The sequence below is a fragment of the Triticum urartu genome, chromosome 1A, assembly GCF_056163025.1.
Source record: "Triticum urartu cultivar PI428250 chromosome 1A, HENAU_Tu73, whole genome shotgun sequence".
NCBI classification, from domain to species: domain Eukaryota; kingdom Viridiplantae; phylum Streptophyta; class Magnoliopsida; order Poales; family Poaceae; genus Triticum; species Triticum urartu.
The window spans coordinates 393,273,837-393,287,828 of NC_141873.1; the positions used below are offsets into that span (position 1 = coordinate 393,273,837).

The following is a 13,992-nucleotide window of genomic DNA, read 5'->3' on the forward strand; positions in this document are numbered from 1 at the left end:
AGAAGTATTTTCTGTCTCTGCTGGTGAAGTCGGCCCTCAAATTTCAGTAAAAATCAGGGTGCCAGCAACGTGATGTTTCTATAATGTTTCAGGAGAATAGCTGGATCTTTCTGCACAGTTATTGCCTCCAACTTTCTGAATAAGTATAAAAAAGGATGTCACTTATGTTTCCTTTAGAAAATACTGAACATATGAGCCACTCTAGGTTGCATGCTAAATTATGATTAGAAGTATCTCTATTCTTCAATCTAAGGCGTCTTATTTATTTTTACTACTGTTCTTTTATGCATGTTATTGATACCTGTATCTCTTCTGATCCCATCTGATGTAGAAATAAATTAGTTGGTTGGTTTCCCTATAATTTTGTGCTAATTACTCTACACCCGTCTAGGATTTTTATTCCTCCATTTCAACGCACGGGCAATTACCTAGTATTGTTATGTATTTAGAACATTTCCTCGAAAAGTACCAACAACCAGCTGGGCCGGCCCAATAATAACGACGGGAGGGCGCCTTGAGGCGAAAACTCCTTTGTCTCGCAACGGCAGGCGTTACATAGCCGCTCCCCGCAAATGATAGCCCGTCTCGACCTCGTCTTCCTCGTTCCCCGGAACTCGCTCGTCTTCCTCGTTCCTATTTGAGGTCGAGCCCTCCTCCGGCCTCTCCGCCTGCTACCTGCTGATTGGGGTGTTCGATCCGGATTCCACCTGCTCTGCTTGGTAAGCGTGCCCTTTAGCTTCGCCTCCCCCTGTAGTGAGGAATCGGCCCGTGGTGACCTAAATCGCCAGTGCCCCTTCCGTCTTCCTCGCCTCCGGCACGGCTCCGCCGCCACGCGATCTATCGCTCCGGCGAGACCGGCCTTTTTCATCTGCTTCCTTAGCTCCCTGTGGTGATTCTGAAGCTTCTGCCGCTGCCCCCCGTCGAACCGCTTTTGCTGTTAGTTGTTATTGACGAAATTTTTATCCAGATAGTAAAAATAGATATTACATTGCTGTTTCGGGTTATTATGGCCTTATGGATGCTATGCACAAACAAAATAGTCACCGCTGCAATTGTGCAACAATATCCAAATACGTAGTACACATGGAACTGGAATTCTGTCAACCACTGTTTTCATTCTCTCCAAATCTAGATAAGCGTAGCTGAGGATTGGCTTAGGCACCATTCATCTGTTTCTGATATGATCTGTACCCTACCTCAAACAGGATTAGAAGATATAAAAAAATGGCTGCACAAGACACTCCTATGATCACCGAGGATGACTATGAGGTACCCATCTTTTAGTTCTTTTTTATTATAGGGCGCTGTTACTATTGAACTACCACAAGATATCTCTTGTACAATATTTTTCTCATGGCTACAGTATCACAATCGCATGAAATGTTTTTCATGCCCATCTGATATTACCAATTTTGTGTAACATTACTCACATATTATCGGTTAAATAGTGCTCAAAGTTCAACTTAAGCTGGCCAGCCATGGCCTATAAATATCAGCAGAGTAAGAAAGAGAAGAGCCTGGGTTCTTGTTTTACATGTTTGCTATATGTCCGAAATTCTCTTATTTGCACCGGTTTGGACACATGGGAGAGTTGCTATGTTGTTTACCAATGCTAGATGCACATAAGATATCTTCAAGTATATAGTCTTCAATTGTTAGATTATACTTGAAAAGAATTTGAGTACTCCCTCCGTCCCAAAATAATTGTCGCTGATCTAGTACAACTTTCTACTAACGTTTTACTAAATCGGCGACACTTATTTTGGGACTGAGGGAGCATGATATAACTGTTGGAACAGTTCATCTTATTTTATGCTGTTACTTGAAACAAGATTTTGGTGGGAATTGTATTTCTAAATCAATTGTTTGTAAGGATCAAAATGTTCAACTCTTCTTGAGTTTTTACTGTTGTTGTGAACTATGTGCCTACATTTTTCAGACTCAGCAGAAGAAGCAAGCTGCTGCAGATGTTCTTTTCAACTATTCACAGTTTGTTATGGTGTGCATTGGTGAGGGAGTTCGCCCGACTGATCTCCGGTTGCACCTTATGAAGGTAGATTTGCTATCCTGTAACTTGTTGTGTTTTTTTAATGTTGCACATTTATTACCATCATTTTAATGCTGGCCCTAAGCATGTGAGTTCCTGCCAGAATTTCTTCTTTGTGTACCCACAACAGTTTTTTAGGTGCTCATGATTAATTTCCCCAAGCATAGAGAGGCCCAGGCCTTTACATACTCAAGAGTAGATATATTATATTTTATTAGTGACATGTCTATTCTTAAGCCAAAGGAAGGAATTATTAGAGCAACAAATCTGACCTTGAACCAGATGTGCCAATTCGGTATCTTTCACTGATTCTTATTCCTGGAGGGCACTTTTATCTTTAGGATTTCTGGACCTCTGAGATCATATGTTTTATGCACCATTCGCCTACAGTGGTTTACATGAGATATTATTTCTGTCTCGCGATTCAGACACACATATTTGCTACAGTATTGTCGTGCATGGGAACCAAACATGGAACTGTTTTTAACAATTTCTGAACTTTATGCATTTCATCTTTTGCTACGATTTCCTATGTAGTTCAAATTGACCTGTTTCTTTACACCCTATAATGTAAATTAATGCCCTTTAGTTAAATATCAACAAATGGATATTCGCCTTTATCATGTGATCACTCCATGGATGCTTTTCTTCTTTTCATTTGATCATTTATTCTAACTTGTATAATTATTACCCTTTATCTTTGTCACTCTTGTGTTTTGAACCCTTCGGCTTTTTCTTGAAGGGTGTGCAACTGTTTTTTTTTCCGAGCAACCGCCAGGAGCTTTGCCTTTTCAGTAAGAGTAAGAGCTGGCCAGTTAATAGGGAAAATTGGCCGGAAACCGATACATCAGTTACACACACACCAGCACCGAGATCGCGCACCAGGCGAGCCGCTGGTTTCGCCACACGAGCAACTAGAGCCGACACCCTACAACCAGATTGGAAGCCGCCGCGCTGAATCTGGCATCCACGCCGGTCCCAAGGCCACAACCAGACGAGTCAATGACTCAGTCGCCCAAGCAACCAGAGACGGCACCCCACAACAGCACAACAGTTTTTGGAGCTACTGCTCTGACTTACAAACCTAAAACACACACTGACCCCGAGGCAGAGCACTAGGCAAGCCGCCGGCTCCGTCACTCAAGCAACTGGGGCCGACACCCCACAACCAGACCCAAAGCCGCCGCTCCAGCATCCATGCTGGCCCCGAGCCGACACCCTAAGAAGATATCGAGATCCGGAGCCACCGCTCTGTCCTCCACATCGGGTGAGGTCGTGCACCACCCGATTCGATGGCTCGACCACGTCGTCCGCCACGGACGCTGACATGGCAACTCCACATGATAGTCTTCTCTGGCTAGGCCATGGCCTCCTAAGGTGACGCCTCCAAGGAGGAAGTGACGAGGATGCCGCCGTCCCCTCCTCCGGCAGAAGCAGGGAACTTGAACGTTCACCTGGAGGGTTCAATACCACAGACTTCGAGAGGTGAAATAGAGCACCCACGATGCCCCCTCCAAGGAGGGGAACGATGCCAGCAGGTGTCGCCATGTTCGGCGCCAACTAACTGTTCTATTCACCTTGTGTTTTATGTCTTGGGATATTCACTCGAACAAGATAACATGTTTCTGGTGCAATTAAGATGTTAGTTAGCTGCATTCTTGCATTTGAAACTAAATTAGCAAGGGGTCAAATGAAAGCCTAACTATTCTGGCTTTGGCATATGGCTATGGGCCTGTTAGGGCTAGCGTTCCAAAAGTGCACTTTCTGATTACCCATCTCACCCAAAATAAGGAATAAGTAGTGTTCTATCTTCAAGTTGCACGTTCTACCCCTTGAACTCCAAGCGTGTCAAAACTAAGCATCTCTACTCATTAAGTTTAAGTCTGCAGCCTAACTATTTTATGCTTGAATGCAATTTGACTAGCAAAACACATGTCTCAGTGAGGATAGTGGCTATATAAGCACAATTGACACCCGGCAATTCATGCTTCTGTTCGCCAACAAACTCCGGGGTTATTTCTTCTGGCCTGAGTCCATCAGGCTGATATGATGCTAACCCAGATCTTCTGTCTCCTATTTCCCCAGGAAATTTCAGGGATGCCCACCTCTTTGAAGGAAGAGCCACGGCAGGCAGCTGCCTCCCCAGATTCTAGCGGTGAACCATCATCCTCTGGGACGATGAAAGAAGACAGGAGCGAAATCCCATAAGCTTCATCTGCATCTTGCAAGGAGATGGTATCTCAGGATGATAGGCGATGATTTGTGATCATAGAGATGTAAATAAGTTATCATGCTTGAGGCAAGGCCTGATTTGGTTTACAGCGCTGAAGAGCACATTTTCCTGGCGGATGGTAACGTTTGTGATCATTTTTCAAGCCACTTGCATTGCATCTACTCCCTCCATTCCGAATTACTTGTCGCAGGTATGAATGTATCTAGATGTATTTTAGTTCTAGATACATCCATTTCTACGACGAGTAATTTGGAACGGAGGGAGTATTAGTTGGGGTCCATATCTTCCTGCCATATGGGTAGATAGCCTATAATCGCCGAACAATACTGTTCTGTTGTCCATGTCTTATGTTTAATCAGGTTGACTGGAGGTTCTGTTTTGCATTCCGGGGTTGGCAGGCACATTGCGGCTTACATCCCTAGGGCTTAGTTTCAAAACAGTTCATGGGTGTTGTGGAATGCATCAGGATTTCTTGCAGCTAAGTTTTATAATGGGCACGAAATCTGATTGTGAAGACCCTTTTTTACCTCTCCTTTTTTTTTTGAGATATAAGCACCTTCCATTGGATAGGGTTATTACATACATAGGACACAATTGATGGAATTTATGCAAGCGCAAGATCATATCGGTAGGCACAAAATCTTAGCAGCAGCATCAGCACCGGGGGTTGGGAGAGTGACTCCAAGATCACCCGCTCCACCTCTGTTAGAGAGGTCGTAGATGGAACGAGGATCTTTGACCCACTGACTGAAGCTTATGAAATTCTGGAAGTTCCTCTTCGAAAGTCGTTAAGATGGCCATATCGGTTGCTGCCTGATGAGAAAGCACAGTTGGAGGATACTAGGAGGGACACTGCAGCAAAGTCAATCTATGCCATTGTGGTCCATGAGACATTTGCAAAAACACTTTCTGCAAGGGTGAAGGGGAGACATCCCGTCCTGGTTTTATCAAGGTTAATGTTGATGCGGCCTACTAGTCAACAGGTGGGGAGTTCTTTCTTGCAGCTGCTCAGAGATATGAAGATGTGCTGATTGCCTTGACAGCTGAAACACTTCCTCCGTGATGGTGTGTGCATTTGGCATAACCTGGTGGTTTTGGTGGATATGTGGACCAATAGGCCGCAATGCAGGTTTGAGATTATGGAGCTTCGAGTTTAGACATGGTTTTAACTCCTTTAAGTCATCTTTTTATTTGTAAAGAAGCTAATTCTGTATGCCCACTTGTGTGCAAAATTGACTGAAGATTGATGTGTCGCTGCTCTGGCTACATGTATGAGCTATAAAATGAGCTCTACTGATTGCCAAAAGAAAAGGAAAGAGTAAAGCTTCTTATACTGCCCCGCAAAAAAAAAAGCTTCTTATACTGACTCACCACATTACAACAATCCATCAAACCTTCAGCATGAAAACAACATGTCCTTTCCTTTTGCTCGAAAAAGAAACACGTCTTTCACGCATCATTAGCTTAAGTAGGTAGATGGAAAAAGAAAAAGAAAAGTTAGCTAATAGGTGGATTCTGCAAGGCATCCAAGCTTCTGCCTATCCGCTCGTCTATCCAGGCAAGTCTCCTCTCAAGTTTTAGCACACTGGTATGCAGAACCCTAACATCAACTTCTGCAAGCTTTGCAAATGAGCGTATCAGCACGTAATAATCAGCATGTCCGATGCAAACAAGACTACCGGTTATTGTCTTCCTTCTATAGTGAAGGTAGCCATTTGATCTAAGCAACTTCCTTGGCGGCAGATAACAAAACCCATGATCTTCCATTTCCGACTTGATCCTTTGGATCCCTGATGATGATGCAGAAATGCTCCTTGCACCAACAGAAGTTCCATCCCGACATCGTTTATTCATCACTCCATTCGTGGTTTGCGTTTCCTCCATGCGAGCTTTTGGATTCCCATCCTACAATGCAATAGGTTTAGCCATCAAATCAACAGCGATCACCCGCAAAAGACGCGTGCATAATCCTCAAGGTGCTACATCCATATTAATTTTAGGTTCAAAACCAGCATGTATGGCAAATGAAATAGGGGCTTTTTTTATGAATAGCAACTTTCTTGTTCTTCATCTTTTAATATAATATATTTTGGGAGTTCCCAAAAAATCTTTCAGACTATTTGTGTTCGATTTCTAAAATCATTTATTCTCTCCGATCCAAATTAATTGCCGCAGCTTTAGTACAACTTCGTACTAAAGTTATACTAAAGCTGCAACAATTAATATGGATCGGAGGGAGTAAGATATTTTTCCATGCTGATTTTGTTTCTGAAATAACATCCATAGATACAACCTTGCTGTTAATGGTTTGCACTCAAGAGGAAAGCTGCATCCGTATAAATTTGAAGTTGAAAATCAATATGTGGTGAGAAAAATAGAGAACATTTTATAAATAGCAATTTTCTTGCAAGTAACAGCAGCTCCCTCCCTGGTATGTCCCTTCCCCGCCAGAAAAAGTCGATTCCTGGCTAGCCGTCTACACCACCAACCACTGCCAAGGCTACTCGTTTGACCGTCGCCTATTGCTTATGCACATCTAGGCAAGCGCCTAGGGACACCATTCTTTAACCTTGTTTACACTAGATGCTGATAACAGCTAAGCAAAATAATCCAGCCCACAAAAGGGAAACCATTAAAGTAGAGCCAAGACAAAATAAGATTACAGTGAGGATTTGAGGAGTCAGATAAGATGAGAAGTACTCCATGATGGAGACAATCATAGAGAGACGCACTACTGCTTTACTGCTTGATGCAAAAACCGAACAAGAGTTGACAACAATATCAAACTGGGTGCATTACCTCTCGTCCTTTGTACATATCCTGAAAGATCTCTATTAAGTGATCCTCTTCAATTGAACATGCAATCCCAGGGAAAACAATATCTTTGCAGTACTTGAGATAAGAGTGAAGGTCCTTTGAATAGTCTGTAGAATCAGAAAAGTTAGTCAATTTTGTACAACTAGTAAATATTTGGTCCAGTCACAACTAGTGCCAGACAAGAATGCATTCAGTAAACCATTATAACTTTGAACAAACATATCATCGTGATTTGTGAACTTATGAGAACAACATGCACATTTTTTATCCATGATACTTTGAAGTTATTGTACTTCTATACTTTCCTTATAAGATAACAAAATATATTGGTCTAAATACATATCTAGTTACAATGCTAAAGGGAAGTTACCAATCACCATCTGTACGAAAGAAAGATGGAAGTGCAGTTTTGTCTTAGTTGAAAATTTGACACGTAATGAGTTGCTCTACAGCCGTTTGTATCAGAACTCTCTGTTTGTGTAAGGAAGCATGAGAGTAGCTTACTAGACAATCCAGCGGTAATGCAGAAAATCAGTATTTCTCACTGGAAGATACTCGTGTATTGTCTGTTAATTTTTGTAATGCTGCCTGGTGCAAATGCCCCACAAATGTTCAAGCCTAGTGTTATTAGACACTAACAAGCATTAAGGAGCTCTCGATTTAAGTGTGGAAGTACAGATCCAAGAAATGTAAAAAATTATTTATTGTGAAGAACAAAGCCACAAACTCCATGCATACATCAAGGTATTGTTTTTCTCCCATACAAAATATACATGTTACTCTAGCCTTGCCAAATTTTAATACAAAGTGAATGTCCTAAAAGGTTGAAATACAGCTATAGCGATGATCCATACATATTCTACCTCAGTAACTGAAAATTACCATGGAGATAGACTAGCGGCTCTACACATATGAGGGTATAACCTGTTAACACAAAATATGACAAGGCTACCATAATACTCCCTCTGTTCCAAAAAAAGTGTTGTGGTTTTAGTTCCAGTTTAAACTAAAACCACGACACTTATTTTAACAGAGGGAGTAAATAGTACCATATTAGTCTCTCTTATGACATAGCTACCGCACTAGAAGCTAGAATAACATGTATTTAGTAACATAGGAGGTAAGTATTTAATAAACCACTAATGGGCAATATAAGGATTAGACTTGACATGCGTGCATTGCTAGAAAAAAAAATGTGGATTGAAGCAAATGGTCATTGGAAGTTACCATGCGCAACATCAATTTTATCATAGGCACTTGCAAGAGTGCATAGCAATTCCCTTGTGCCAAATTCCTCACTAGTGCCGCCTTCAGGCCTCATAGATGGTGGTAAATTCTCATCAGGATCAGACCCATCTGCATTTCTTCCTGTCTCACAAATCTCCTGAAGGGTAAAAAGAAAGTTCAATACATTATATTTTATATTTACATGACTTAAGAGAGTGATCCTATATGGAATACTCACCTCCCATATCCCTTGACCATGGATGTTATACTGAACTCTTAGAGCCACTATTAGTATAGCCATTACACAGACCCGTGTGGGGACCCTTAATGGATTACTAGACAACCATAGTTCTGCAGGCAATGCCCACTCATAGATGCGGCAAGCATGAGGGAGGATTCTTTCTATCGGCAGAGACAACTCATTCAAGTAGCGTTGAGCAATAGCATAGAAATTAACTGAAGGAAGCTGCAATCCTATTCGTTGTGCAATGGACCCAGCTGCAGCTTCCAGTTGCCATGTTCCAATCACTCGGACTGGTCTGAATAGTTGTCTTGCACTCAAAGGGCAGTGTTTTACAGAGCTCCCAAGAAGCCTGTCCACTTCGGTAAATGCTGCCATATAAGGAAGCTTACCCTCCATTGCCCACCTATAGATGTCAGTCGGTAGGATGGCTTCCCGGGCAATATGACATGCCAGGAAACATACAGACAATGTTGAGTACAGTGGCAGCATCGTTCTCAATGAGCGCACAAAGATGAACTCAACCCTTCGCCTGTCTTTGCGTGGCAAGGCTTCACCCCCCCATTCACATTTCACCTCTTGAGGTTTCTGTTCGCCTGCACACAAAAGATACACATATATATCTAACTTTGCTCTGGTCTTTCAATGGTATGAACTGAACAAGAGAGTAAACTGACACCTCCACTGGCAGAGCACTTCAGTCTCTGCACAGCCTCGTCCTCCACGAGCACCTTCCGCGCCCAAATTTCATCGAACACCTTGGAGGTAGCCACCCACCGCACCCAGATAGTTCCAGCCAGGCCACAGACAAGCGCGCCCACCCGGTACCTCTTGACCAGCACTTCCAGCTGCTGTTGCAGGATCACCTGCAGCCCCTGCACGTAGCACCACCGGACCCGAGCACCCAGCTCCTCTGGCTCGTCCCAAGCCTTGGCGCCAACAACAAAGTCGCGCGGCTCCTCGAAGTCAGTCTCAGTCGCAGCAGGGGGCTGCCGAGTGGGGTAAGGGGTTGGGTAGGGTGCGGGGGTACGGGATTTGGGGGTTTTGTTGGCTTGGCTAACTCGGCGGAAGGACATGGTGCCGGTGGCTTGGAAATCGTCGGGGTCCGCGGCAGTCGCCTGGGTGGAGGTGTGGACGACGGAGCACTGGCGGCACGAGAAGAAGCCGTCCTCGGCGTCGTCGGGGTTGTACTTATCCGCCGTGCCGCAGTTGTCGCAGACCAGGCGTATGCTTCCTCCTCCGCCTCCGCCGTAGTGATCCGGGGAGGCGCCGCCGCCGTAATCCATGGGAGAAGTGTGGGATTGCGCCTTCCGGAGTTCAAAAAAGTTGTTGTCGGTGTTAGCTATAAGATGCTTGCCTGCGGCCTGTGCCCGGTACCTTCGTGCCGCGGGCGCCCAGAGGTAGAGGCCGGCAATGGTGCGCCGACGCCACCGTCAGCTGGGTCGGGCACCCGCCCGACGCGACTGGCGACTATCTAACTAGGGCACGCGTGAGTTAGGGGTCTGGAGTGGGGGGCGGGGGTCCGGAGGACAAGGAAGCCCGCCGCGCCGGCGAGGGCGAGTGCCGTGGCTAGGGTCGAGTAAGGGGGATGGGGACTAGGGGCGCGCCGCTGAGACTGCGGCAATAGGGACTCGGGACGGGGAGAGCCTGGTTCAGGCCTACCATAGCAGGCCTTGGGCCGTAGTCTATCTCTCTGCACACGTGATTTCGGATTTTCTTTTTTTTAGTTGGAAATTTGTTGCCTCTTTTTTTGATTGTCAACGTACAATCCGATGCCACCTCCCGAAAATGCCAAACGGAGGCCGAGCTCCATGAAGGCTTTTATTTGAAAACTTCAAACTTTAAACTTTTCAGTTTCAAAAAATTCTAAAAATAAATACACATATACCTAGATACATATTGTACATGTGTGCAAATTTTCAGGTCGAAATGCATAAAAATGTGAGCTACACAAAAAAGACAAATCTGAGGCTTATTAACATATGTACTATTCATCTTTAAAGTCCCTGATTTTTTTTGTGCAGCTCATGGTTCAAGGAATTTCATCCTGAAATTTCTCACACATACACTTTACATCCATGCATACATGTATACATTTTTTCATAATTTTTTGAAACTGAAATTTATGAATTTTGAATTTTTCAAAATAAAGGGCTCCATGGAGCTCGGTCTCCAAAATGCCCTACTCTGCCACCTCCTCGCTAACAAAATCAGGTGAAACCCGAAATCAAGGTTTAGAGCATCTCTAGCAGACCCTTTCAAAGTGGTCAAACCCGTAAAAAATAACACATTTACAGTTTCGGTCGAAAAAACGGCCCCTAGCAGATCCCGTAAAGTTCATTTTTTAAGGGGCACCGAGAATCCATCCGCGAGAACCTCATGTGTATGGAAGGCAGTATACAATTCAATCCATAGACGGTCAAACCTCATCAGAGCAGATGCGCCACCGCGGAACTGGCGGAATCAACCCAAAACTCGCTGGAATCAATCGCCACACATCAGAAAAAGGTCGCCGCTGTCGTTGTCGGTCCAAATTGTGGCCGGCTCAACGATTACCGCCAAGGCGGGGTGGAGCAGGCCGCGGGTGGCCCGAATCAAGGCGGGGCGACGCCGGAGAAGGGGCGGGGGCGGCGTCGGTGGCCCGAATCAAGGCGGGGCGACGCCGGAGAAGGGGCGGGGGCGGCGTCGGCGGCCCGAATCAAGGCAGGGCGGCGCTGGTGGGAGGGGGTTCGGGGCGGCCGCGACGTGCTGATGGAAGGGGGATCGGGGCGAAGGCGGGTGATACATCTCCAACGTATTTATAATTTTTTATTGTTCCATGCTGTATAATTCTTGGATGTTTATTATGCAATTATATACAATTATATATCTTTTTTGGACTAACCTATCAACCTAGTGCCCAGTTGTTAAGGCATGTCTCTCTCTAAGTAGTTTTGGTGATTGATGATAATGCTTTTGCAGACTAATCGTGTGCGCTGAGTATTTCAGAGTTTCATTCATTGGCACGAGATGATTGCTTCCCCTCGGAGTTTTAAGTGAAGATGGTGTAGTTTCTTTCATTTCGGGTTTGGTGGACTTGATTCGTAGGAGTCACCGTACTATCAAGAGGGGGTCCACATTGAAAAAGCTAGGGTGGAATAAACACGTACACATCTCCTTTGCACCCACTGATCCTTCCCGCTTCAATGGAGGATCTTTTGTTGCCTCTATTGTGAGTTTGTTATGGTCCCAGCGGTAGTACTACAGCTCCCAGGGGTAGTACTGCAGCTCCCAGGGGTAGTACTGCAGCTCCCAGCGGAAGTACCGCTCAAGAGTCACAGGCGGCAGTACCGCTGCCCAGCGGTAGTACCGCTAGGGGGCTCTCAGCCATAGTGCCGCTGAAGTGTTGTGCTATTACCGCCTCGACTCAAAAGTGTCGCCTCTCGTGTCGGGTTGTGCGACACTAGCAGCGGTAGTAGAGGCGATAGTACCGCTCATTGTAACGCCCCGGATACAGCATTCCATATTTGTAACTCCGGCTCTTGCCATTTTCTGCTATGTGCTATGAGATTCTCTTCGTGGTTGGGTTTTTGTCTTTCGTTTTGCATTTTGTTCATGTCATGCATTTCATGTCATGTCATCATGTGCATCTCATTTGCATACGTGTTCGTCTCATGCATCCGGTCATTTTCCCCGTTGTCCGTTTCGCAATCCAACACTCCCACATGCACCCGGCACACCCCTGTTGTCTCTTTCGTGAGCGGGAGAAAAACGTTCTCGGAATGGGCCCAGATTTGTCAAGTGGCCTTGGTACACCACCGGTAGACCGCCTATCAAATTTCGTTCCATTTGGAGGTCGTTTGATGCCCCAACGGTTAACCGGGTAACCGCAAAAGCCTCTTTTGTGTTGCAGCCCAACACCCCTCCAAAACAGCCCAATAACCCATCTAAACCCTCTCCATGTTCTCCGTCATTGAATCATGATTGTGTCGGCGAAGACCGCACCTCATTTGGACTGTCTTAGCTCCCTCTACCTATATAAAGGTCATCCCCGTCCAAAATCGTAGTCCAAACCCTAGTTATCTTCATCCTCACGCCGCCGGACACGTCCAACTCCGGTCGGACATGCCCGCCACCGCCTCCTCGGCCAATCGGGCAACGCCACGTCAACGCCCGGCCACCGGCCCCCGCCTCCTCCGCGCGCGACCCGCCAGGCCCGCGTCGCCTCCGCCGCCCACGCCCGCTCGCCGCCGCCGCCCTTGCCCGCGCGCCGCCTTCACCGGCCGTCACCGCCAACCGCGTCGCCGGCCCACCTCTTCGCCGCCGCCACACCCGCACCCCTCGCCTTCGCGCGCCGCCGCCTACCCGCGCGCCGCCCCGGTCGCCCAGCGCCGCCTCCGTCTCTGGTCGCCGCCGGTGAGCAGCTCCGCCTGGCCCCTCGCCGGAGCACCGCCGCCCGTCGCACCGGATCCGCGCCGCCCTCGACTTCCTCCGCCGGATCCCGCGTCCCCGCATTTCCCCGCCGTCGCCGGAGCATCGCCGGAGCTCGCCGGAGTTCTTCTCCGGTCGGATCCGGAGAAGGTGGATGAGATCCACCCATCCCCACATCCAAACGCCCTGGATCCATCCTGTACCGCACCATCCCGGATCCCTCCATCCCGTTGACTTTCCTAAGAGGTTGAAATTCTTCCAAAGTCTTTTCCCGGCAGTATTTTTATGCCCTGTTCATCATGTCATATCTCGTTGACCGTAGCTCCAAATCATTCATATGATATGTTGAAATGTTCGTCTCGTTGAGCTCTTCATGTTAGAAGCATTTCCATGCATGTTAATGTCTATTATGATGCCTTTTTCATTGTTGCAAGAGTGCTATAAAATGTTAACTACTGGTGCTTAGCAGAACATGGTGATTTGTCATTTTTTTGTTGCATTTGATGTGTGCATCATATGAGTATGAGGTCTACATGTGTTTTGAACTACAACATGCCATATTTACAGGGGTGCAAGTCTTGTATTTTTGTGAGCTATGTGGTGACTAGCACAAGCATGCAAAGTAGGCTCCATAATGTTGCTGTTTTCAGGGACAAGATTTTGCTAAGTCCTTTTCCTGCTATTATTTTGATGCCATGTAAACTTGATGCTACAGGGGTGCAAGTTTTGAACATGTGGTTTTTCTCTATCCATTCATGCCTTTGGTTGCAATTATGGAGTGCTCTAGCATGTCATTTTCTTGCTCTACTTTTGCTATTAAATGTTCCTGGCAGATTGTTAACATGTTAATCAATATTGCCATGGTTGTTTCTAGTGATGCATGTACCCTATGAACTTGCTCTTGCCATGGTTAGCTTCATGAACATGTCATCTTGCTGTTGGTATGCTTATGTTGTCATGTAATGCTTTATGATGAGTGGCATGAGCTTGCAAAGTTGCTATCATGAATCTGTTTAT

General features: G+C 45.9%; 2 protein-coding genes across 2 annotated transcripts; one reads left to right on the forward strand and one right to left on the reverse strand.

The window, feature by feature from the left end:
- Positions 1-560: 560 nt before the first annotated feature.
- LOC125514076 (uncharacterized) lies at positions 561-4,422 on the forward strand. Its single transcript, XM_048679329.2, has 4 exons — positions 561-719; positions 1,206-1,269; positions 1,940-2,053; positions 4,133-4,422. The coding sequence occupies exons 2-4, from the start codon at positions 1,225-1,227 to the stop codon at positions 4,253-4,255; spliced, it is 282 nt and encodes a 93-aa protein (XP_048535286.1). The 5' UTR covers positions 561-719; positions 1,206-1,224; the 3' UTR covers positions 4,256-4,422.
- Positions 4,423-5,599: 1,177 nt separating this feature from the next.
- On the reverse strand, positions 5,600-10,201 carry LOC125514059 (TATA box-binding protein-associated factor RNA polymerase I subunit B). The gene is made up of 5 exons (XM_048679312.2): positions 9,245-10,201; positions 8,563-9,161; positions 8,325-8,481; positions 7,080-7,204; positions 5,600-6,185 (listed from the first exon to the last, which is right to left on the reverse strand). The coding sequence occupies exons 1-5, from the start codon at positions 9,849-9,851 to the stop codon at positions 5,778-5,780; spliced, it is 1,896 nt and encodes a 631-aa protein (XP_048535269.2). The 5' UTR covers positions 9,852-10,201; the 3' UTR covers positions 5,600-5,777.
- Positions 10,202-13,992: the final 3,791 nt, after the last annotated feature.